The 24,191-nt window shown below is 42.0% G+C and overlaps 1 protein-coding gene across 6 annotated transcripts in view; it reads left to right on the top strand.

The window, feature by feature from the left end:
• stab1 (stabilin 1) overlaps positions 1 to 24,191 on the top strand; it is a 116,471-nt gene that overhangs the window by 65,224 nt on the left and 27,056 nt on the right. For all 6 annotated transcript variants that reach the window (XM_028574840.1, XM_028574839.1, XM_028574841.1 and 3 more), the window contains 5 exons: positions 8,349 to 8,465; positions 11,433 to 11,565; positions 11,738 to 11,798; positions 12,148 to 12,292; positions 20,069 to 20,202. In XM_028574840.1, the coding sequence (XP_028430641.1) occupies positions 8,349 to 8,465; positions 11,433 to 11,565; positions 11,738 to 11,798; positions 12,148 to 12,292; positions 20,069 to 20,202 (590 nt within the window). The remainder of the gene's footprint in view (positions 1 to 8,348; positions 8,466 to 11,432; positions 11,566 to 11,737; positions 11,799 to 12,147; positions 12,293 to 20,068; positions 20,203 to 24,191) is intronic.

Below are 24,191 nucleotides of genomic sequence, written 5' to 3'. Positions count from 1 at the left end.
TCCAAAAAAGGGGAGATCTATACAATACATATACATAACTTTGGATTTTGCCAAACACTTGATGAAGTATTCAGATATGGATCCAGTTCAAACAGCCGGGCCACTTTGGTCCAAACGACATTTAAGTGGGATATTATCGGATGTGTTTTTTCCTCACCATACAGCTTAACAGGCAGGAATTGCAAGGGCGATAATGGGGCAAGAACAGATTGCTCAACACAAAACCAGGGTGGGGCTCTCTCAGGAGGAAGTGACCAGTGGGCCAGGTGCCTCACAGGGATCACTGTGCCGTGGACGGCACACTTCCAGCTAAAAATATAAGCTGCATAAACTTCATTATAACTTTGAAGCATTAAATCTTCAAAATATACGGCCATGCAGCACATCGGTTGAAAGCTTAGACTCTCAGGATTCCATTAAGCCCACACAAAAAGCATAACATAATTTATAGCAGTTAGAAAATGGTAATCTAGTTGCGATAACACTGAAAAGGACAGCGCCGATTCAAGTGTGCTTACATACCTGCACATTCTTCCCTTTATCGACCTCGGTGAAATTGTCCAAAAAATTTTTTTCATAAATCCCCAAGAGTCCAAGCAAATGTAATATCCAAGCCAGTTTATCCAAAACTAGCTTGTTCGTCTCACAATCTTGAAGTTTCTGACCGAATTACAACATAAAAACTGTAAACAATAGCTCACTACTGGACATCTTTTTGACTCTCACTTCTCATGCGAGACTTGGAACGTTACATTTGTTCTGCAAAGTCTTACGAATCAAACAACACCTCTCATGAGCCAATAGGTTCCCGGAGGACAGAAACAGACATCTTAGAAGCAAAAGATATCTCTGCATTCAATTTGGACCACCCTTGTTTCGATTGACAGTAACAATTTCATGGTTACCTCTACCTCTTTAGCCGATAAGAGACGATTCCAACGATATATGATAATGTGCCATCAAGTTAGGTTGTGCCCTGGTATAGCCATGTATAGAACCTTTATAGCCTGTGTGTAACACATGCGCCCTTGCAGAAAACATCTTTTGAGTTGGATTACGCACACGTTAATTACAGAGAGCGACTTTGGTGAGTTATCTAATTTCAAGACGTTTGTGTGACACTGTACCCTGTACCAGTGTTAGCTATACAACTAATTTGCATCTGTGGTCCACTATGTAAATAGTTTATTTTATCATTCATGTGTGTGTTTTTATATTTCTATATAAAAACCTTGCCAGTGCAGTTTGTTTGCCCTTTTTTATCAAAATCTCTTAGGCGGAATAGAAGAAAATATAGGTGGCACAAAACAAAAATGCACAGACATATCTGTAGAAACAAATTCATATAAAATCAATTTCTGAGTCTTTTGACTTCGTTTTCAGTAGTAAGCTGACACATGTGGCTATGGCCTTGTGTTGTCTGTATCTCACCAGATGTGTTTACAGCAGTGTATTTTAGTCAGATTTTACAGATGAATGACTTGGACGGAAATAAAAACCTGCATTCCAGCCTCTGTAACTCTGTGTCAGTAAGGCCTAGAATCATCCTGACACTTGTAAAAGAAACTTGAGTGTTTCCTTTCCAATGACACCAGGCACACCCCTGAGTGTCAAAGTATGTGGGAGCTGTACCCCTTTTAATTTGGGTTTGTCGTTTTGACCAAAAATCTGCCGTTTCTTAAAAGCACTATTGCAGTGCCCGTTCAAAATGGGCCTGTCTGGAACGGTGGTATTGTTGCTTGTAGAATTCATCAAAACCAAATTGTAACCCAAAATTACTTACAGAAAGACCCCGAACCACTTCAAATGCAACTCCCCTGTATAGTCTACTACTAACTTACTGATTTACCTGACAGAGAACATTGCAGATTCAGAATGTAATCACAAAATATCATATCAAAAAAACATGGAGTAATCAGATATTAGCCTCATGGACTAATATCTGATTACCCACCCTGCCCGTAATGAGAGCTAATCAGCATATATCTGCGTTAATCAACCACCACAACCGGAGTGTGTGTGTGTGTGTGTGTGTGTGTGTGTGTGTGTGTGTGTGTGTGTGTGTGTGTGTGTGTGTGTGTGTGTGTGTGCGCGGAGAGAGAGAGAGAGAGAGAGAGAGAGAGTGTTGTTTCGTTTCGGATCTTTAACGAATTTAACATTTCCATACAGGTTTAGTGGCTTGACGGTTAACGGTGAAGTAGGGGATTTGATTCGCGGGGTATTTTGGCGACAGTAATGTTATTAGTTAGCAGTTTACTTAATTAACCCGGGGTAAGTCTGATGAAAAGTGGTGTGTCTGCCCGGTTCAGCTCTGAGATTTTCTTGCATTGCACAGCGCTGTGAAGGAATAATCTCCAAAATTACTTTATATTCTGCCTCTGGTTAGAAGTGGTGAATGTAGGCTACAACTCACAGCAACTTAATACTATATAGTGTCTGGCTTTTGTTTGATAATTAATATTGGCAAATGGCTTTTTGTTGAATTTCCTCTTAGCGAATAAATAGACACGGAAAAGCGTAGCGCCTTTTTTCAACAGTCGCGATGTTCCTTTCAGCTATCCGCCCGTGCTCCAGGAAAGTGAAGAAAAGTAAGTTTGGTATATCTAGCAACCATGTAGCTAACGATGGAAGCAGGAAAAGAGTCAAAGGCAGTAACACCCATGGTAATAATACAACATCTTTGGTAGAGCCAAACCTTCTCTATCAATCGGTCTTGGTAATTTATTAAAATTTAGCATTTTTCTTTTTCTTTTTTTTATCCTGTCAAACCATTTAAAATATGACAGGGGGACTCCCAGAGGAAGAGACTGGATCAGGTAATTCAGCTTGGGATCACAAACCATTTTTATAACATTGACCTTCCCTGCTATTAACATCACATCAAGAGATTTTATTGAATAATGGATCCATATATCCATATAACTTTAACAAGGTCTTTTAACTGTGGAGGGAATAAGATACCCAGATATACGATACCCTGCTTTGGCCACTGAAATGCACCTGATTGGAAGGCTGTTACGGGGTACTGAGCTGTTAAAGGTAACGCTTCTGACTTGGAATTTACCCTATAACCTGAAAATTTCAAGAAAGAGTCAATGATGCCGGGTAGATAGGGTATTGATCTGCTAGGTTCGGACACAAAAAGTAATATACCATCTGCATAAAGCATAAGTTTGTGCACTACACCTCCTACCATAACACCTGGAAAGTTAGTCTTCCCCCTTATGGCTAAACAAAACAACAAAGGAGAAAGTGGTGAGCCCTGTCTTGTTCCGCTTCCAAGAGGAAAATATTCAGAAATTAACCCGTTAGTTTGCACCGTAGCCTCTGGGTGCTTATACAACAACTTAGTCCACTTATAAAAATGCTGCCAAACCCATACATTTCCAAAATTTTGAAAATATAGCCCTATTCAGCCATATCAAATGCCTTTTCGGCATCAAAGAATCAAGAAATAGCAGCTATTGGGGATTGTCTATCAGCTACAGACCATGCAATATTAATGAGATGCCTGATATTATCTGACGAGCTACGCCCGTGAATAAACCCAACCTGACCAGGATGAATTAGAGAAGTAATAACCTTATTTAATCTATTTGCCAAGATTTTTTTTAAATAATCTGCATGTAACTGCATTAGGGAAATTGGGTGGTAATTTTTACAGTCTCCTGGGTCTTTCCCTTTTTTTAGGAACCAAAGTTATTCTTGTTATTGTTTATACTTATTCTGAAATACAAGTAGTACATGGGATTTATTTTGTTTTTACCATGGTATCAAATTGGGTATTGACAATCATGTGATTTCACCTGTATTGGTATCGACTACTAAATTTCTGGTATTGTGACATCCCTAGTGGTGTAGTTGTTTGGTTGAGCGGTTCTCGAGAAAGCTGCAAGCAACAAAACTGGAGCCCAAGCAATTAGCCAGTTTTGAACAGGCGCGATTTGAACTGGCACACCACTAGTATGAATAAAATAGTAGATACATGTATAATAAATGTCTATAATGAAATTTTGTAATATGTTTTTTTATGTAGAAGTGATGTCTGTCACTCTACTTTTACAATAGAAGGACTAAGATAAAATGAAAATGAATAATGACTGCATACTACATATCAAGCCTCATGGGATGTGTGCAAATAAAAAAGAGCATTATAACACTTTTTTTCAAACCAAATATTTACTACTGAATATATAGAAAAAACATAGAAAAAACACTATTTACAATACTGTATTTACATAATGTAAAACTAATTATTTCAACTGCCATGCTGTGCTGGCAACATCACCTGGTCCTGGCTTTGGCAATGTTTACACCTTCTGTGAACCATGGTGGCTCTCTCTCTGGGGCCTTCTGTATGGACATCAGCGATATGTGCAGGATGATGACCTGCAGGTGCGCAGGCAGGAGCTGTGCGTAGAGGCTTGCCACAGACTATCTCAGCAGTCAGTTTCCTCAATGAAAGCTCTGTGTGTCATGGGTTTGTTTGCTGGGACTGAGAGAATTCCTTGTGTAGAATGAGCCATCTCATTGTTTCAACGTCCTCTGCACAGTTTTACAAGAGTGTGCTGTGGGGTGCAGACTAATACTTCACTCGTGTCCATCCATTTCACATATGGGGCCATCCTGGATCCATTTTATAGATCCTCTTTCTGATTTTTTTTCCTTTCTTCCACAGCCAGGTCTCTATGGAGATAATAAAATGACCTGCATGCATTTTTGATAGTGTCCGTCAGGGGTTTTAATCGGAAGAGTTTGTTTTTTCTGTCATTATGGACAGCTCATTAGGGTCGCTAAGACGAAGTTTCAAGATATTGTTCTGTATCTGTCCCGTGGCATGATCTGTGATGGAAGAGATAAATAATCAATGATACTGTTGAGTTTTACCATAACTTGTCTGTGGTATCTGTTTAGCAGCCAACACACAGAACCAAACAATGTCGGCATTATGTTGCTCCGTTGCAACACATTCTCACCCCCATCGCGTAAAATACGGATGCTTGGTCAGGTGCCTTTGGCGTTGTTATTGATGCTGAAAGTCTCCTTTAGCGTCATATCTAAAAGGGCTTTATTTAAACGTGCTTGGTTGGGACTATTGGCGTCACTTTTGATTCCATGACATGTGGGACAAGAACGGGACGGTTGGGTTTAGGAAAAGAAGAACGGGACAATTGGGTTCAGGAAACATGACACGTGGGACACGAACCCCGGTCTCCTGGGTGAAAGTCCCGTGTTGTTTGACCCATCCACTACCCCAACCAACCTCCCTATGCAGATTTCCGGGCTTTCATACTACTCGCTACCGTTACGCTACGTCATCTTCAAGCGCCGTGTAGCTGCTGCTCTCCCCGGTGTGTTCTACACACACGCTCAAGGGTGCTTTTTGCGTCGTATCTGACGCTGACAGCCACTGCCCAAGCGTACGTATTTTACGAGTTTGGAGTGAGAACGGGTTGTTGCTCCAGTGTGTGATTTCAAATAGCATGCTGGCATTTAAGAAGCAACAGAGTGTCAGCCTCTAGTGTCTGTGTGCATGTAGTCCATGCTGGCTTCCCTTTTACACATATTACTGGTGGCAGGAAGAGAAGGAGGTGGTGGCTACAGGAGAGCTACACTACATGTGGTTCACTGTAGGGCTGTTTTTTTATTTATTTTTTTATCAATTTTCATTTAAATGATCCAGAATCTATTCATAAAATCCAAGAATTGATCTTTCTCTGTCTCATATGAAACTATACGACCTAAGGAATTCCATTGGTAGAAAACTATGTAATGCTAGCTTGTCGGCAAGGGGGTTAAATAACTCTCCAAAGAAAAACTGGCATGGCCATTTTCAAAGGGGTTTCTCTGTCACCTCAAGATATCTGAAAGAAATTTCACTCAATAATCACTGTAGAGTCTGTAGAGCTGCACTTTATTGTGTGTTCATGTTATATAAAAAGTAAATTAATGTAACTGCTTTGGGGTCAGTTCTGAATGTAAACATTGATACTTTTAAGAATGCAGCAGGTTAGAGGGAACCTTGTAGAATTGTAGAATATCTTTCATATCCCACCTATATTGGTTTTGTAACTGAAATGTCACTAACCTAAGTGATATCGAATTGAAAATAAAATTGAATCAGCAATAAAAAACAATTCAGGACCTTGTGAATCGGAATATTGACGATACCCAGGCCCAATTCAATGGGCCCTGGCAGCTGTGAATCCTCTCTGTAAAAAAAGAGAAATTTAGGACATTCATTAGTACAAAGTTCATTGAAAGAAAGGAGTCAATCCCTTTCTACTTTTTTCCTTCAGATCCCCCACACAACAATTCACACCTAATAAGAAAGACATACTGCTAATAATCCCCAAGGGGAAATTACATCTACACTCTATTGTTGTTGTTGTTGCCATTGTTACACTTTACATACAGGCCTGAAATACATACATACATGCAAAAACAGGACCTGATACATGCATTAATGGAGAGATGTCAGAGTGAGGGAGTGAGGGGCAGTTGTCCCTGCCCCTTGAGCTACTTCTGCCCCTAAAGTGGGCAGAGTTATGACAGATCTCTCTTTCCCATTTGACAACCATTTTTGCACCAGACTATAAACATTATTTCTGCTGTAAAATTGACCATTTTAACAACGGGGTCTATGGAGATTGAATAATTTTTAGAGCCAGCCTCAAGTGGCCATTCAAGGACCTGCAATTTTTGGCACTGCACGTCATTGTGACATCATAATGTTCTGGCCATTATATAACGCCATCACTCAGGAACAGAAGGGGAGACATTTGGTAAAATACTGAATTGGTGACACTAATCTTGAAACTTTGTTTAGATCAGGGGTCAGCAACCATTGGCAAGCGGTAGCTCAACCAATGGCACACTAGCTATACGTGTGCAAGAGTGTTTTTTGTGTTCCAATCTGAACAGAATGCAGCACAAAGGAAAAAAATAACACTCCCTGAGCAGGCTTGGAAGATGACGGCAGGCTTAAAGCTGATATGGCACACTGATGAACAAGAACATTTTAAAATGGCACTTCATATTAAAAAGGTTGCTGACCCCTGGTTTAGATCTTCTTTACAATATTTAGGGTTGAAGATGTGTGTGAAGCATTCATGTTTTAGAATTTGTAGCTTCTTTGCAGCAACATCCATATTTGAAGCATTGTCTCCTATAATGGCTACAACTTATCTACCCTGTTCCTCTGGTAGTCCACCACAAGCTGTGGTTTTGATGCTAATGAGCTTCAGATTGTTGTTGCACCATGTGACGGAGCTCTTTATCAGTACTCTGTGCTCTGTAATAATTGTCTCCAAGTAAAACCAGCATGTTTCTCACTGGAACTTATTCACTGGTATACATGTCAATGTAGCGATAACTCCCATTTCACCAACAAATACACTTAAAACGTGACGTTTCTTGTCAAGGTGAAAAGTTGTCTTGCGATATCAGTTAACAAGTGCAGAGTCGCAGCCAGCATGACAGAGTCTGGCTTTGACCTCAAAATTAGCATGGAAGATCCCTCCCCACCTGCTCATTCTCCAAAGTTGACTCCGAGTTAACTTTTCCAGAGTGGTAGCGGAGTTGCAGTTGGAAAAAAGCTGCTGTAAAACCCAGTGTCAGAATGTTAGAGGGTCCCGCCACTCTCCCTCTTGCTCGCCCAAGACACAGGTCTGCAGTCTGCCGTTCAGTGTTGCTGCTTGCTTGCGCAAATCTCCCTCTTATTCACTGTCTTTTTTCAAATGAGTCCGGATCAGCAAAGTCTAACTTTACTTTTAATGATATTAAACAAAGACAAATGTTATCCCCTCGTCTTAAAATTGTCATAAATTGATACTAGAGTAGCTACTTCCTTGTTGACTGCTGCAGTGAATGAAATACAATGGAGGAGAAAAGAGCATCTGTCTCCACAAAATCATCTGTTGAGTGTTTGATGTTTATTTATTTGTGCTTTAGAACATAATCACTGTAAAATGTGACCATATCTTAGGCTGAGCAGTGTATCATACTCAAAGAAAAAAATAGTTCAGTCAGTTCTGTTTGCACTTTGATTATTGAGAGAGTACTACTTTGATTATTGTCTGCACTTATAAAATAAGACTGTGGGTGTGGACAGACATGGATGTAAACTGCAATTTGACCGGTTGGTGGAGGCATAAAACCACAAGGTGTTATTGCTAGTTTAGTTTAGAGGATGTACAGCCTTGGTGGATATTTGTGCTCTCTTAATGCTTTCTAGTTGTTACTTGTTGTCATACAGACATGTTGCTAAAATCATTTTACAGTTTTAAAGCCCCATTTACCTTATTAACTTCCTTCTTTGATGAATTATCTATCCGTTTGCTGTCCAGGCTCCATCCCAGAGGAATGCCGGGGGTGCCATGCTCAAGCCGACTGTGTGCCAGGTGTTGGTTGTCAGTGTCAATCTGGGTTTCAAGGGAACGGCACCTTCTGCAGTCCAGAGCCACGTGAGTGTACACACACATTAGAGACGCACGCGCGCTGATTGGTTGAGCGAATCCCCAATACACACACATTAGAGACGCGACAGAATCTCGTAATACAGACACTGCAATGTTTTGTTACCAAATTCACTTCTGAGACTTTTTTATGCGAGAAATCAACTATATAAAGCTCAAATATGGGCCATTTTACGAAAATGTATGGCTAATTGCAAATTTGGTAAGACGTGTCGGACTTTAGGAGCTCCACAAAGTCTGACGAGAAAGCGGCAGCCTGCTGGGCTCCATACCCAGGGCAAAGTCACCCTTTGTGGATACTGCACTACCGGGGCTCCGCGGCTGGCTGCCGGCATAACTATAATATATTTACGGTTTGAATTTCGTCACACCACTTATATAACATCTACCCCAATGTCTTATAAAGCTAACTGTTGTGTCTGATTAGATTTTAAGGCATTTTTATGAACACGAGGCGTCTTGTTAGGACGAGCAGCTAGCTAGCTATATGTCCCATTCAATACAATGGGAAACAATTGCAGCTAGCTAGCTACACTTTCGGCATAATTATAGTATATTTACAGTTTGAATTTCGTCACGGCATGTATATTACAGGTTCCACAAGGTCTTACAAAGCTTAGCTAACACTTTTCCAATTTTGGATTTCAATTGAATGCACTTTTGTGAATGTCAGAGGTGTTAGGAGGAGGCTAGCTAGCTCTCATTGATGGACTCCAGCTCACCGCGGCTCTATCAATGAGACTCGCAGACAAGAGGAGTTTATTTCCCCGATTGTTTGTTTATATAACTCAACACACATATCCATTAACTGGAACCTGCGGTAAGAGATTGCAGGCGTAAGAAGCTCGCTGACCGCACTCTCAGTCACTCACTGGCCGACCATTTAGCAGGAACAGGGGAGGGAGAATGGCGAGCTGCAGGCCCTGGAGCTCTGTCAGGGCAGCGGCGTTAGGTAGTCCAGTCACCCAGAAAAGGGTGAGTTTGCGCGGGTATTGAGCAGCGGGCTCCTGGCCGTGACAGAGCTCAATCGAGCTCACAGCAGGCCAGGGTCTGTGAAGGAGGACGGGCAGAGTGGCGATGTAGCAACCCAGGCAGCACCGGCCGCTCTACTCCGACACACAGTCGGACAAAATTTGCAATTAACCATCACTTTAAATAAAACGGCCCATATTTGAGCTTTACATGGTTGATTTCTTGCATAAAAAAGTTTCAGAAGTGAATTTTGTAATGGAATAGCAGAGATCTGCGTGACCTAGATTCAGAAGACTAGCTGATCTCAGGTCAGTTGTGTAACCTATGTAAATGTTGGGGTGTGACCGTTCTCTTAATACACCCATGGGCGTGCCAAAGGTACAGGTCTTGAGATGCTTACGTAAGCTTCCAGATTTGTTGAGATTCGCCCGTTTTCAGCGGCAGTTTCAAAATATGAGATTTTCATAGTAAAGGGGTGTCAATGGGATTTTGAGCTTCTATGTATGTCCTATTTACCCACCGAACTGTCGTTATTCAACTATGACAGGGTAAAATCGGTTTTGCATTCTATCACCCCTTTAATGACAGATTACACATGTCTTTGCAGCCATAAAAGAAAGAGAAACTGACAGAGTATAAAACTCTGACCTTCAACACTTGATAACAATGAATACTTCTAAATTCTTGGCTGAAGACCTGCTACAGGATGTCAGATCACCCTGACCCTACTGTGGCTCAAATAAACGACTTCTTTCTCATTCAGATAAACAAAAAATATATGGAGTTACAGTTTTGACTTACAGCTTAATTTGAGTGGGTTTGTGATTGGGTATGTAAATGCCTACCTACCTAATTTTTAAACATCAGGGGCAAAAATCACCCAAAATTGCCCCATGAAAAATTATTTTATTTTCTACCCTGGATGCCAGCTTCACTTCCTGCTTATTTTGGGGAATTTTGCCTTCAGTCTTGTCTGTAGCAGTGAAACACATGGTCAGGTGGTTTGAGGTAATGTTCCTGACTTGATGATGTGGGTGTTATGGGGGAGGCTTGGTTACTTCAGAGGCCTGTACTAACAGGCAAGTTCAACATACCCAGGATATCTTTCGTTATCTGGCTTCACTAACCCTTACAAGCGCAATCTGGCTAAGCAGTCACACAACGGTGGTAAGTCTACCCATGTTTTCCTGATGCAAAGCAGCATTTTTTTTAAACACATAATCCAGGCTAAAAGCAACACAGTTGCAGCTGCCAATTGCAAGAAGGACATCTGGCAAAAAATGTCTGTCTGTGTGAATGTGTAAGTTAATAGTCTTTTAATATGACTGCCCCATCTAGGGCACGAGTAGATCTGACTGTATATTACATTAAATGAATGTGTTGCTGAGATGTATTCTCTATGACAATTTTAGCCCAAGTCTTTCAGCTGCAACCCAACAGGTTCAAGGCTTAAAGCTACATTGTGTAAGAATTTCTCCCATCTAGCGATGAAATTGTATATGACAACCAACTGAATATTACTTTCTAGTCCCTCCCATTCTGAGCGCATTTTAACTCCTACGGTCGCCGTATTATTCCAAGAAGTATGACTTTGTCCGTGAGTGTTCCTTCAAGTGTAATAATAGTTTTACGTTATTTTGGTACTATTTCATTGCTAACATCAGCTATCAGGTTCCCAAACATATGCAACCTAATGTTAGTAAAGTATCAGTGCTATCGTTATTCTGTATATTGTACATATATTGAAGATTAAGTCAACAATTATGTAACAAGTTATGACATTTTAAGAAAAATGGTTGCAAAGAAATCTGTCCCATGCTGCTGTATGCTGTTAATATACTGCACATGATGGGAGGGATATGCAAATAACAAATATCAATCAATCATTTCATTTTATTTGTCACATGAAAGCTATGGGGAGGGGGTGGGGGTACAATTTCAGTGAAATATAATCAGACGAAACTTTTATGAAACTCTCTGCAGCTCCAGACCTCTGCTCCGAGTACAATGGTGGCTGTCACCAGAACGCAGACTGTAACCAGACGGGACTGCTCGTCAACTGCAGCTGTCACAGCGGTTACCAAGGAGACGGCTACTCCTGTGAGCCCATCAACCGGTGGGTGTGGCCAATCATTTTCTCTGAATTACAGTATATATACCTGTTTCGCTTCCATATTTTTATCTTCTTCTTAAGGCGATTTTATATTCAACATTCAAAGTCCTTCGTTAAAATGGGGTAATTCGCTGTAAGAGCTGTGACATGAGGCTGCTGTCTGTTTGGATTCCAGGTGTATTGAAGAGCAGAATGGTGGCTGCAGTGACTTTGCCACCTGCAAGTTCACTGGTCCGGTGAGTAAAAACCTTTGTTTATCTTTTTTCTTCAAAATCTTGTTTTTTTTCATCACTGTGTTTAATGTTATCAGGATTAAGAATGAAGACGTTTTGTTTTTTTTGTTTTGTTTTTGTTTGGCAAGATCCAGGACAGAGAAAGTTTCAGTGTGGCAGGCCAAAAATTAAACTAAAGAAGCCCAAACACGTTTCTTAATATGTCTTATATGACATAATATCTTAAAATACGCATAAAGTATATCAATACTGGTTTATAAAACTAGTTCAAGAGAAACAGATTCACTGACCAACCATATATAAACACATAACCTGATTTTAATCTGAGCACTCAGTAATTTGTTTCCTCCAGAACGAGCGTCAGTGCGAGTGCCTGCCGGGGTACTTGGGTAATGGAGTCCAGTGTCTGGAGAAGGTTGTGCCCCCTGTTGACCGCTGCCTGGAAGACAACGGAGACTGCGACCCTGTGGCCATCTGCAAGGACCTGCATTACCATGGTAACACATCTGAACTGACTGTTATTATAATGATTATTACCATGGTAACACATCTGAACTGACTGTTATTATAATGATTATTACCCTGGTAACACATCTGGATTGACTTTTTTTTAACAATGATTATTACTATGGTAACACATTTGGACTGACTTTTATTATAATGATTATTACCATAGTAACACATCTGGACTGGCTGTTATTACAATTATTATTGCCATGGTAACCCAGCTGGACTAACTGTTATTACAGTGGTTATTACCATTGTAACACATCTGTACTGACTGTTATTACAATGGTTATTACCATGGTAACACAGCTGGACTGACTGTTATTACAATAGTTATTACCACGGTAACACATATGTGCTGCCTTTTATTGCCATAGTAACACATCCAACATGACTTCTTCTACCCTGGTAACCAATCAGTAAGAGGTAGATTGTGTCCATAATATCCATCCTGTAACACCAGATCTCTTGAGTTACCATGGTGACACAGCTGAAATGAACCATGTGCTGTAGTGTGATCATGTGATGTATTGCCTCTGCTGATCAGGAGCCATGTTGACTCCACAGTCCTACTCCAAGTTACTATGGTAACTGTTGATTCTACAGCAGCTGACCTTTTTCTGGCGTTCATGTTCCCATGGTGATGTTACATAGAACATTGTTTATTATAGGTCTAGGTTTGAATAGTTTTTTTTTTCTGGGATTGGTAAACAAACATCAACAAGCACTCAGCTGGAATACAGCAGGCAGCGCCCAGAGCTCATTAGGGCCATGAGCTCGTTAAGGCCCTGAGCTCGTTAAGGCCCTGAGCTCGTTAAGGCCATGGCTCTTTAGGGTTTAGTATTCCGCCCCCTTTCTTTAGAGGGGTGGGGGACAGGGGATGTTCAGAGGCAAATCAAAGGTCAACAGTATATGCCACATATAAGTGGTGTAAATCATCTGAAAGCTGGGGACCTGAAGATTCATTTGAGTGGCAGCACTGTGTTCTAGTCATAAATCAGAAACAAAAATAAATGTCTAAGGGCTTAGAACATTACATGTATGATGGAAGTACATGATGGTTATTCACATTCTCACTAATGTCTCATAAATGGTTGCAGCAATTTTGGGGTTGATTCTATTGAGTGTTTCACACATTTTTGACCACTTGAGTTTAATTGAGTTTTTGATTAAAAAATGTCAAAAATACCCCCGAAATACCACATTAAGACACCAAGACCTTGAGGAACACCATAGAAAATGCCATGCTGTGATTTGGTATCACAAACCTTTGACATTTGGAGATTTCTGTAAGAATTGCATTTTTGCCTATTGGATGGTGAGCACTTCATGGTTATCAACTTATCTTAAGTGTTTCAATTGTCTGAAAATCTGAAATGAACTTGCTGAGATTGACCCTCGGAGGGCTGAGGAAGTGAGGTGGATTTCACCCACAATGCATTGCAGTTATTAATTTGGTGCAAGAAAATACATTTAAGGTGGCAGCAATGTACATCTGGTAAAACTCATATAACTAATGTCAGTTAATATTTACTTAGATTGTTGTACTGCTCAGTTTGTGTGATTTCTTTTTCCGAACATCTGTAAACGCATGAGAAAAATGCTGTTTTTGCAAGATATTATAAACCCGTAGCGATAACCAATCAATCACCATACAGATCACTAACTCATGCAGCTTTGCCAAGCCTCAATTGAAATGAGTCTGCAGATATTTTTATTATTCTATTATGATTTGTAAAAAGGCAGTAATAATAATAATACATTTTTTAAATAATATTTGTATAGCACCTTTTATATAAGAAATGCAGCACAAAGTGCTTTTCAATGAGAAAATTGCATGACATAAACAGACAAAATGAACATTAAAACAGAGATAGAATACCATTCGACGTCTTCGCTGAGGCAACAGAAATTCCATACGGTAACAACGGTATCCAATCAGTAAGAAAACAACAAGAATTCAGATTTTTTCAGACTGTAAATCACGCAAGGGTAATATGGGAGCCTATGTCTAAACCTAAAGGCATTCTGGGTGGACACTTGAACATTCGGAGTATATTGCCAAAATGTCATCAGATTCAACATCTGCTAACTGACTAATTTAGACTTTTTGGTGTTGAGCGAAACATGGCTGCACAGTAACATCCCGACCAGCCTGATTGATGTCGCCGGTTACACTTGTCCCAGAAAGGACAGAACATCTGACAAAGGTGGCGGGGGAGTACTATTCTATATTAGAGACACTCTGAATTGTAATGAAATCAAATTGGATACACCATTAGAATGTTTGGCTTTGAATGTTGTATTATCTCCTAAGATGAATTTTAACATTGTAGTGCTGTATAATCCACCATCCCATGATGTTTCATGTTCATTTTATGATAACCTAGATAAACTTTTTAAATATGTAAATAGTCGCACCGAATCCATCTTTTTTGATGATTTTAATATTAACTGGCTAGAGAAAAAACGTAGAAAAAACTTAAAGAGGCTGCTGTCAAAACACAGTTTTCAGCAGATGATGAAGGGCCCAACAAGGATTACGTGAACAAGTAAAACTATGATAGATCTGATAGTCACTAACAGACCCCAGCAAATCATTAGAACGTATAATCTACTAACGGGGCTCTCTGATCATAATATGACCATGGCTGTCCTAAAAACAGCCATGGTCACAACAGCGTTTACCAAAATTCGCGAACGAAAGTAAACCAGGGAACCCGGGTATCCCCAAAAATAAGCTGACATAAGTTGAAAATGATCTAAATAATTTAGACTGGAATAACGTTTTGCAATCAAATGATTTAGAAAATTGTTGTAACTCCCTGACAAAAAACCTCACAAACCTGATTGGGAAATACACAAAGACATTTAAAGGTACGCAACGAAAAGTCTCCCTACCATGGCTGAATAATGACACTCGTCAGCTAATGAAAAAAAGAGACTATGCATTGAAAAAATCGCTGCTCTCTAAAACAAATACAGATCTCCTCATCTTTAAAGGATTGAGAAATGCAGTAGTTAGAAAACTGCGTAAGGTAAAGACAGCCTATTTTATGCAACTGATTGAGGAATCCGAAGGAAACAGCGCATCCCTTTGGAAGCACCTCAACAGCCTTACTAAACTCAAGGCTAGTCAACAAAAAACAATAACAGAATTAGAAGTAAGGAAGAAGTATAGGAGTTTGTTGAGAATTTTGAACCAGCAACCCTATCACAGACCACAAAGTATGAGCCATCAAAGCTTTTCCAAATTAAGGAGGTCAGTCAGGATAAAGTACATAAAATAATTAATAAACTAAATAAGTCTAAGGCAAAGGATGTGTTTGGGCTGGACACTGCCTTCATTAGAACTCACTGTTCTGCCCTGGTTAAACCGGTAACCCACCTGGTAAACCTTTCCATAAGAATGGGTAAATTCCCACAAAGTTGGAAACAACCCATCATTACTCCAATTTTCAAGGCTGGTGCAAAGGACCAAGCAGTCAATTATAGGCCAATTTCAATATTGCCTGCTCTTTCCAAAATTTTAGAAAATATTATCACTCTAAACAGTTTGGATTTGGACAAGGGTACTCTACAGAAATGGCTAACTGCTACCTTACCGAGAACATCAAGAGTAAGTTGGACAAGGGTAGTGTTGTGGGAGCTGTGTTTATAGACCTAAAAAAGGCCTTTGACACCGTGAACCACAATATACTCTTGAATAAACTCACCACCTTCAACTTCTCTGAACATGCTATCGGTTGGTTTGCATCATATCTGGAGCATAGAGAGCAACGTGTTAAAATAAAAACTGAACTCTAACGCCACTACAATCCACAATGGGTATCCCACAGGGCTCCATCTCTGCTCTTTAGTTTATATATAAATGATTTACCAACATGCTGTCAGTCAGCTAACTGTCAAATGTATGCTGACAATACAGTAATTTATGCATCAGCTAGGACACCAAGTGCAGTAGCAGACACCCTGACCAAGGAAATGGAGGGTATATCCCAGTGGCTTAAAGATAGCCATCTGACGCTCAACATCAGAAAGACTGTAGCTATGTGCTTCTCTATAAGAGGGAAAGCCAGGTGTACTATCAAAATAGACCAAGAGGCCATAGAGGAAGTTGAGGAATTTAAATTTCTGGGTATTACTCTGGATTCCCAACTCAAATTCAATAAACACATTAACAAACTCTGTAAGACTGTCCGGACAAACCTGAACTGTTTTAGAATGATAAGGCATTACATACCTATACCATACACAAGGCAGCTTTATTGTTTTTTCATGCCATGATACTCTCTCACTTATCCTACTGTGTTACTGTATGGGGCCAAGCTTTCCAGACAACAGTCAAACCCATCATATCATTATACAAACAGGCACTGGAAATAATGGATCGGAAACCAACAATGTGGCACCACTGTTTGATAGTACAGAAATACAAGCTTTTAAATTTTGATAGCTTTATTACGTTTTTTTTTCTTAAACTGACTTTCAAATGCGCAAATAATCTAGCTCCAGCCGTACTCTGTCCTTTTGTGACAAAAAACAATACAAGGAGAGTGGCCACTAGGGGAGCAGTGGGTGGCAACTGCATAGCAATGGAGCGCAAAACCACTTTCGGACAGTCATGTTTTTCAGTGATAGGGACCCATTTTTGGAATAATTTACCAACTGAAATAAAAACACAAACTGAACTGAAAACATTTAATAGAATGATGAAATATTGGCTGAAAGAAAACCAAACATGTAACCACTGAGTCAGTTGTGTTGTAGTAATGTATTGTCTGTGGATGCATGGCTGTTTGTATATGGCTGCCAATGTTATGGTTAGGGTATAGGTGAGTGAGTGTGAGCGTCTGGGTGCTTGGGGTTTGTATTGTTACGTGATGTGCTGTTCTGTGTAATGTGGTCACATACCAATATCATATGATATCTTTCTAGCTTTAAAACAGAGCCTACTACAGCCTCAGAAAGAGACAGTATTGGCGTTTTTCCATTTTACATGGTACCTACTCGCCTCGCCTCGACTCGGCGCACTGTGCGTCCCTTTTCCATTGCAGATTTTAGTATCGCCTCAGCGTGGCTGGTCGTCATAGCGACTGCCGTGGGCGTGGCTTGGTAGCGTTGCATTTCCCCTGACTCATTTCCAGGGGCCTGTTTCACAAAAGCAGAATATCTAAATCCAGGATAACTGATAAAGCGAGGCTTGACCTAGTCTAATCTGTGCATCCTGGCTTGGTGCGTTTCACGAAGGCCAAGCTAGGCTGAGGAGGAGAGACTAGGTCGAGCCAGGCTGAACTAATTCAGATAGATGCGCGTCCACGGATTTCCTCAAAAGACCGCGAGGTCGATCACAGATTTACTGATGCCAAAATGGAGAATATGCATTGTACATAGGCTACTTTATACAGAGTGAGCAGCAGCTTCTTGTGGAAGTATGATGACGTGAAACACATTATGTGAATAAAAAGAAAATAACACCGCTGTACTGAAACAGTGAGTGAAAGCGTAGCAGACGATCACGGACCGACTGAATGCGTAAGCAGCCTAAATATATACATTAACTCACCACTGCTCTGAATGGAAACTGTCATAATCCTACCATTCAATGATTAGGCTACTAATCATTTGCACAAATTAACAATTGTACGCTTTTCCTTAAAAGTAAGCAGAAGATAATGTTACTCAGGAAATTTACCATGAAGATCCATTTTCTATAACGCTAGAATATGAAGCGTAAATATCTCTTTCACTCTGTTCCTCCCTCTCTCTCACTGGCTAAAATATTAATTTCCTAAGTCATATTAACTTCCACTACTCGCTTTTAATGCAAAGTGTACAGGTGTTCGTTTTTGCAAATGACAAGTGACACATTGAATGGTTTCATTTAAGAGCAGTAGTTCATAAATGTATATTTTTAGACTATCATTTAGTCTGTCCGCTATTATCTGTCACGCTTTTTTTCGCGTTTTTTTTATTTTTTATAGAGGACGAGTTTCCTTCTCTACATATTATATGCCTTGCTCCCTGGTATATATGGACAGAAAATAAAGACACTGAAGAAATTGAACTGTAAAATCTAGAAACTATAAAGATAATAAAGTGATAAATTCCATGCACACTATAAACATGAATGGAACAGAGTATATTCATCAGTTATTTCCCCCCAGGCAAAATATAAGGTCAAAAACCATTAAGGTGTCCTCTCCCTGTTACTGTTACATGAACGTACAGTTGCTTACATCACTAGATAGTTACTGATCCAGTGAACTAAGTCTATAATTTGGGAGGATTGTACAGTTAGGATATGTTCTTAAAATTGTACAATCCTCCCAAATTATAGTCCCAGTTTACTGGACAACACAAATTGTGTGCTAAGAATGCCAAATACAATGCACATGGAAGCAGAACAAACATGATCCTTATTGTTAAAGAATAAAAAAAGAAATGATACACTAAAATAATTTAAGGTGCATTGGGGAACTATAGAAATGTACAGCATTGTATGTATTGCCCTTAGTAACAGACTTCATTTAAAATTCATTTGAAATTTGATCAGCCTTTTCTAATTATCTCAACAACTGCCATATATTCATCAAACTTCTTACAACAATATGAACAGCAGTCTTCATACAGCAATATAACAGTAACAATGACAAATTTATAATCTCCATGGTGATTTATGTGCCTCTGCTTTCGTGAAACAGAGTCAAGGCTAAATTCATCCAGGATAACCAGGAAATCCCGGCTTAATCCCTTATCTTGGTTTTGTGAAACAGGCCCCTGGTTCTCCTTCTCCGTAAACAACATGAAATCAACAAGATAGTTAACTTTTCCTGCTCCAGATTTCCCACCGTGGTCAGACAGAACAGGGGAGACACTTTGTTTCTCTCACTATATGACGCTAGAGTCACTACTCGCTGCGGAGCTAATCGCCGTCACTCTCTCACTTCTCCCTCGCTCACCAGCTCCCCACACACACACGGCAATCGCCGGCACTCTCTCACTTCTCCCTCGCTCACCAGCTACACACACACACACACACACACCAGCGCACAAGTATAAACATCAGGCCACTTGTATATGCTACGGAGAAAGCTCTGCGTGAAGCCTCCAGCAGCAAAAAACACCGCTGGCTAAACTATTTAAAAATGCCGTCTGTCGCTAGCAATGCGGTGATCAGTGATTCTTTCCCGACCAATCTGTAGCCTGCAGGGTTTCACGTCACCTTCTCGGCTCGCCTCAGTTCGCTTGTAACCTCTACTGAGGAGGTACTAAAAAAAGTACCTGTTAGCAGGTACCAGGTACTTTTTTTCGTAATGGAAAACCAAAAAAGGCGAGTAGAGTCGAGGCGAGTAGGTACCATGTAATGGAAAAGCGCCATATGTCAGCCGGGTTGCTGGCGGGCCGTGGGATCGTTAAACATGGAGCTTGTTAAGGCCATGAGTTTGTTAATACTCAGAGCTGTTTTTTACCTGGTGCTCATTGATCAGGGTGTGTTGGTTATACTGAATTCACGAATTGACACATACAGCAGTTTTGTTTGTCAAAGTCTCTATGTTTTTAATAAAAAACTGACATCCAATGAGAGACCAGGTTTTTATTTGGCTGTGGTAGAATCCATTTTAGTCCATTTCATTTTTTTTAATTTCAGTAGATTTTTTAGCCTAAAATAAATACATTGCATTTTATTTTCACCTGTAGAGATTAAATAGTTGCAATGAGCTGTCTGAGGGTAAGGTAAAGGTAACATTGTTATTGTGGTTCAGCCAACACAGCCGGAGTGTTCCACCTGCGCTCTCCAGACGGGAAGTACAAGATGAACTTCAGTCAGGCCGAAGCTGCCTGCCAGGCCGAGGGCGCTGTGCTGGCCAACTTTAAACAGCTGGGAGATGCACAGCAGGTAAACCTACCTACTGAAGGGGCTTCCATAGAGACACAGACCAATTAATACACATCATGTATACACAAACAGGGTGCAAACTACGGGGGAGCTAGCGGGAGCTCGGCTCCCCTTAATGAGACATGGGCTCCCCTGAAAACGTAATTTGTGAAATTTTGAGGGGTCTCTAAAAATATTGACAATGTGTCACTTTGATGTGCAATTTCAGTTTTGTGTAATGTGAACATCGTGGATTATAATGTGTACAATTGCAAAAATATCATTCATTCATGCATGACGGTGATTTGAACCTAATTCACTTCAGATAACTATTCGTGTCATGAGCATCAAGGCGTGGCAGCGCTGCAGTGCAAATTTAACATGTCAGTAAATGTTAACTCAAAGATTCGTAAGAAAAATATAAACGTTGGAAGCCATTAATCGGCGCGCAAAGTCCTTGAAATTCATTCTGCAGTAAGTATCATATAGCCATTGCAAAAAGAAAACAAGGCAGTTTAATTAGGGCCCGAGCGCCGACAGCGGCGAAGGCCCTATTGAAACTGAAGGAATTATTATTATTTTCCCGTCAAATGAATTGGCTTTTTGAGGGGCTTATATTCAAAAACTCACCAAATTTGGCGGTCGCATCAAGTCTGGTGAAAATTTACGTATTTTAAGGGTTTCGGGAATAGGCACACAAAAATGGCTCGCTAGCGCCCCCTAGAAAGTTAAGAAAATTGAGCCCCTGCAGTGCGTTTAACGTAGACTCACGAAACTTGGTACACATATGTAACATGTCAAGATGTACAACAAACTTCATTAGAGCCATACCCTAAACCCAACAGGAAGTCCGCCATTTTGAATTAAATGTTCGAAATTAGTGTGATTTTGGCCATTTCCACATGTCGTACTTTGACAAACTCCTCCTAGAGATTTCATCCGATCAACTTCAAACTCGGTCTGTACCATCTTAAGAAGTTAAGATGAAAAGTTGTTAAAAGAAAAACTTTTCGTCATAGGGCGTGGCCGTGGCGGGGCGGCCATTTTGTGCGTTTCGCCGCCGAAACAGGAAGTGGGTGTAACTCGAGTGTACGTTGTCCAACTGGCTCGAAACTTTTCAGGATTCATAAGAGTCCAACCCTGAGGACAAATAAAGGCCAATATTTACTTAAAGTCATAGCGCCCCCTGGTGGCAACAGGAAGTAGGCCTAAAAGTCAAGGTGCTATACTTTAACAAACTCCTCCTAGAGATTTCATCCGATGGACCTCAAACTTGGTCGGTACCATCCCAACACCTTAACGATGAAAAGTTATTAAAAGAAAAACTTTTCGTCAGACGGTGTGGGCGTGGCGGCTATTTTGAGTGTACTTTGTCGTATCTCACCAAAATTTCTCACGATTGAGGGTCCAGGCCTGAGGACACCTACAGGCTAAAATTCAATTTTGGTCATAGCGCCCCCTGCTGGCAACATGAAATGCGCCTTATATGACAAATGAGGTGTCATTGAACTCAGCAGAGACTGCCTTATTCATTGGTGATTGTTTGGCCCACCCCCTATGTTTAAGCCACGCCCCCTTTCACCCCTAGCTACATTGCTGATGGACGAAAGTCCATGGGTGTCATCTGTCGTTATGGCTCCTAGGAAGGATGGAAAGTGGAGGTTTTGTGTCGACTTCCGACCATTAAACGACAAGACAGTGAAAGACTCTTATCCACTGCCGCGGATAGATGAGTCCCTCGACTATGTGGCTTGCTCAGCCTGGTTTTCCTCATTGGACCTCCTGAGTGGATATTGGCAGGTGGCTATGGCTCCAGAAGACAAAGCCAAGACCGCCTTTACCATGGGGCGGGGCCTGTGGCAGTTCACCACCATGCCGTTCGGACTGTGCAACGCCCCCGCAACATTTGAGAGGCTGATGGAAAAGGTCCTTGTGGGTGTCCCCCCCGAGCGCTGCCTAGTCTACCTCGATGATCTCCGTGTCCATGGGCCCAGTTTTGACTCAGCACTTGAGAACCTGAGAGAAGTACTGGAGCGGATCAAGATTGCAGGCCTGAAGCTTCATCCCAGGAAGTGTTGCTTCATCCCAGGAAGTGTTGCTTCCTGCGGCGGGAGGTATCCTTCTTGGGTCATAAAGTAAGTGAAGCTGGGATCATGACAGAACCAGACAAGGTAGCAGCTGTCCGGGATTGGCCCACCCGCACTGATGTCCAGCAACTGAGATCCTTCTTGGGATTGGCTTCCTACTACAGACGGTTTGTGGCTGGATTCTCTACGGTGGCTGCGCCCATGTTCAACTTACTGCGCAAAAATGTTCCCTATGAGTGGGGACATGACCAGGAAGCTGCCTTCCACCAGCTAAAACAGGTCTTATGCAAGGACCCGGTGCTGGTTGCACCCAACCCTGAGCTGCCGTTTATCCTCGACACGGATGCCAGCAACACAGGTCTTGGCGCCGTACTGTCGCAGCTGACCCCAAAGGGCGAGCGTGTTGTTGCTTACCACAGTCGCTCCCTTGATAAGCCAGAGAGGAACTACTGCGTCACTCGCAGGGAACTCTTGGCAGTGATCGATGCTGTGGGCCATTTCAAGCATATCCTCTGTGGCCTGCCATTCACTATCCGCACTGACCACGCTGCCTTGAAGTGGCTCATGTCCTTCAAAGAGCTAGAAGGACAAGTAGCCAGATGGATCGAACAACTCCAGGCCTTTCAGTTTACTATTCAGCACAGAGCTGGGGAAAGTCACACCAATGCAGACAGTCTCTCCCGCCGACCGTGCGCTCCAGGCTGTCACGACTGTGACCGTGCCGAAGAACGTGAAGCAGCAAGCCAGAACGCTGGAAGGGTGATCTGTCGGGCGCTGTTACCCGATAATGTGAAGAGGTGGAGGGAATTGCAACTCGAGGACCCTGACCTCAATCTGGTCATGGGGTGGCTGGATGCTTACATCCGACCACCCTGGGAAGATGTGGTTGGCTAGTCCGCCACCGTCAGAGGGCTCTGGTCTCAATGGCCTGGAGTGGAGCTGCATGAGGGAGTCCTGAAGAGATGCTGGCGTGTGCCAGCCACTGGAGAACCACAATGGCAAGTGGTTGTACCCAAAAACCTCCACGAGGAAGTGCTTAAAGCACATCATGGTAGCCCCGGAGTTGGTCATTTTGGGGTGACAAAGACCTTAAGACGGCTGAGACAGACCTTCTATTGGGGCCAGAGTAGGAGGGATGTGGAAGACTACTGCCGTCGATGCGATGCCTGTACTGCCCGTAAAGGCCCCCAAGGTCAGTCCCGTGCACCCTCACAGCAGCACCGGGTAAGGGCACCCATGGACAGAGCCGTTAATGTGCTGGGGCCACTCCCCCGTACTAGTAGAGGGAACCGATATGTGCTAGTCGCCATTGACTACTTTACGAAGTGGCCCGAAGCATACCCCCTTCCTGACCAGGAGGCGACAACCGTGGCTGAGGCCTTGGTACAAGGAATGTTCAGCCGCTTCGGAACACCAGCTCCACTCAGACCAAGGGCGGAACTTCGAAGCACAGGTGTTCACCACAATGTGTAGCCAGCTTGGCATCCGGAAGACGAGGACTACACCGCTGCACCCACAAAGTGACGGATTAGTGGAGCGGTTCATGCAGACCTTGAGTGCCCAGCTGGCCCTTTCCACTGCCCCGGACCAGAGTGATTGGGATCTGCAGATACCCCTCATCTTCATGGCGTGCCGCAGCGCTGTCCAAGAATCCACCGGATGTACTCCTGCATTGTTGATGCTCGGCAGAGAGCTGAGAACGCCGATGGAGCTGGCCTATGGATGGCCACCAGATGCACCCGATTCCTCAGCAGGGCCAGAATATGCCAGGCAGTTACAGGACCGATTGGAGACGGCCCACAACTTCGCCAGGCACCAATCGCAGCAGGCCAGGGTCCGTCAAAAACGAGGCTACGACGTGCACTTCAAAGGACAGGACTTCCAGGCTGGGGATCTTGCCTGGGTGTATGGACCCAAGAGAGT

Source organism: Perca flavescens, chromosome 4, assembly GCF_004354835.1.
Source record: "Perca flavescens isolate YP-PL-M2 chromosome 4, PFLA_1.0, whole genome shotgun sequence".
Classification (NCBI taxonomy): Eukaryota; Metazoa; Chordata; class Actinopteri; order Perciformes; family Percidae; genus Perca; species Perca flavescens.
Note: the sequence above shows the minus strand (reverse complement) of the source record. Positions and strands in the feature narration are given on the sequence as shown.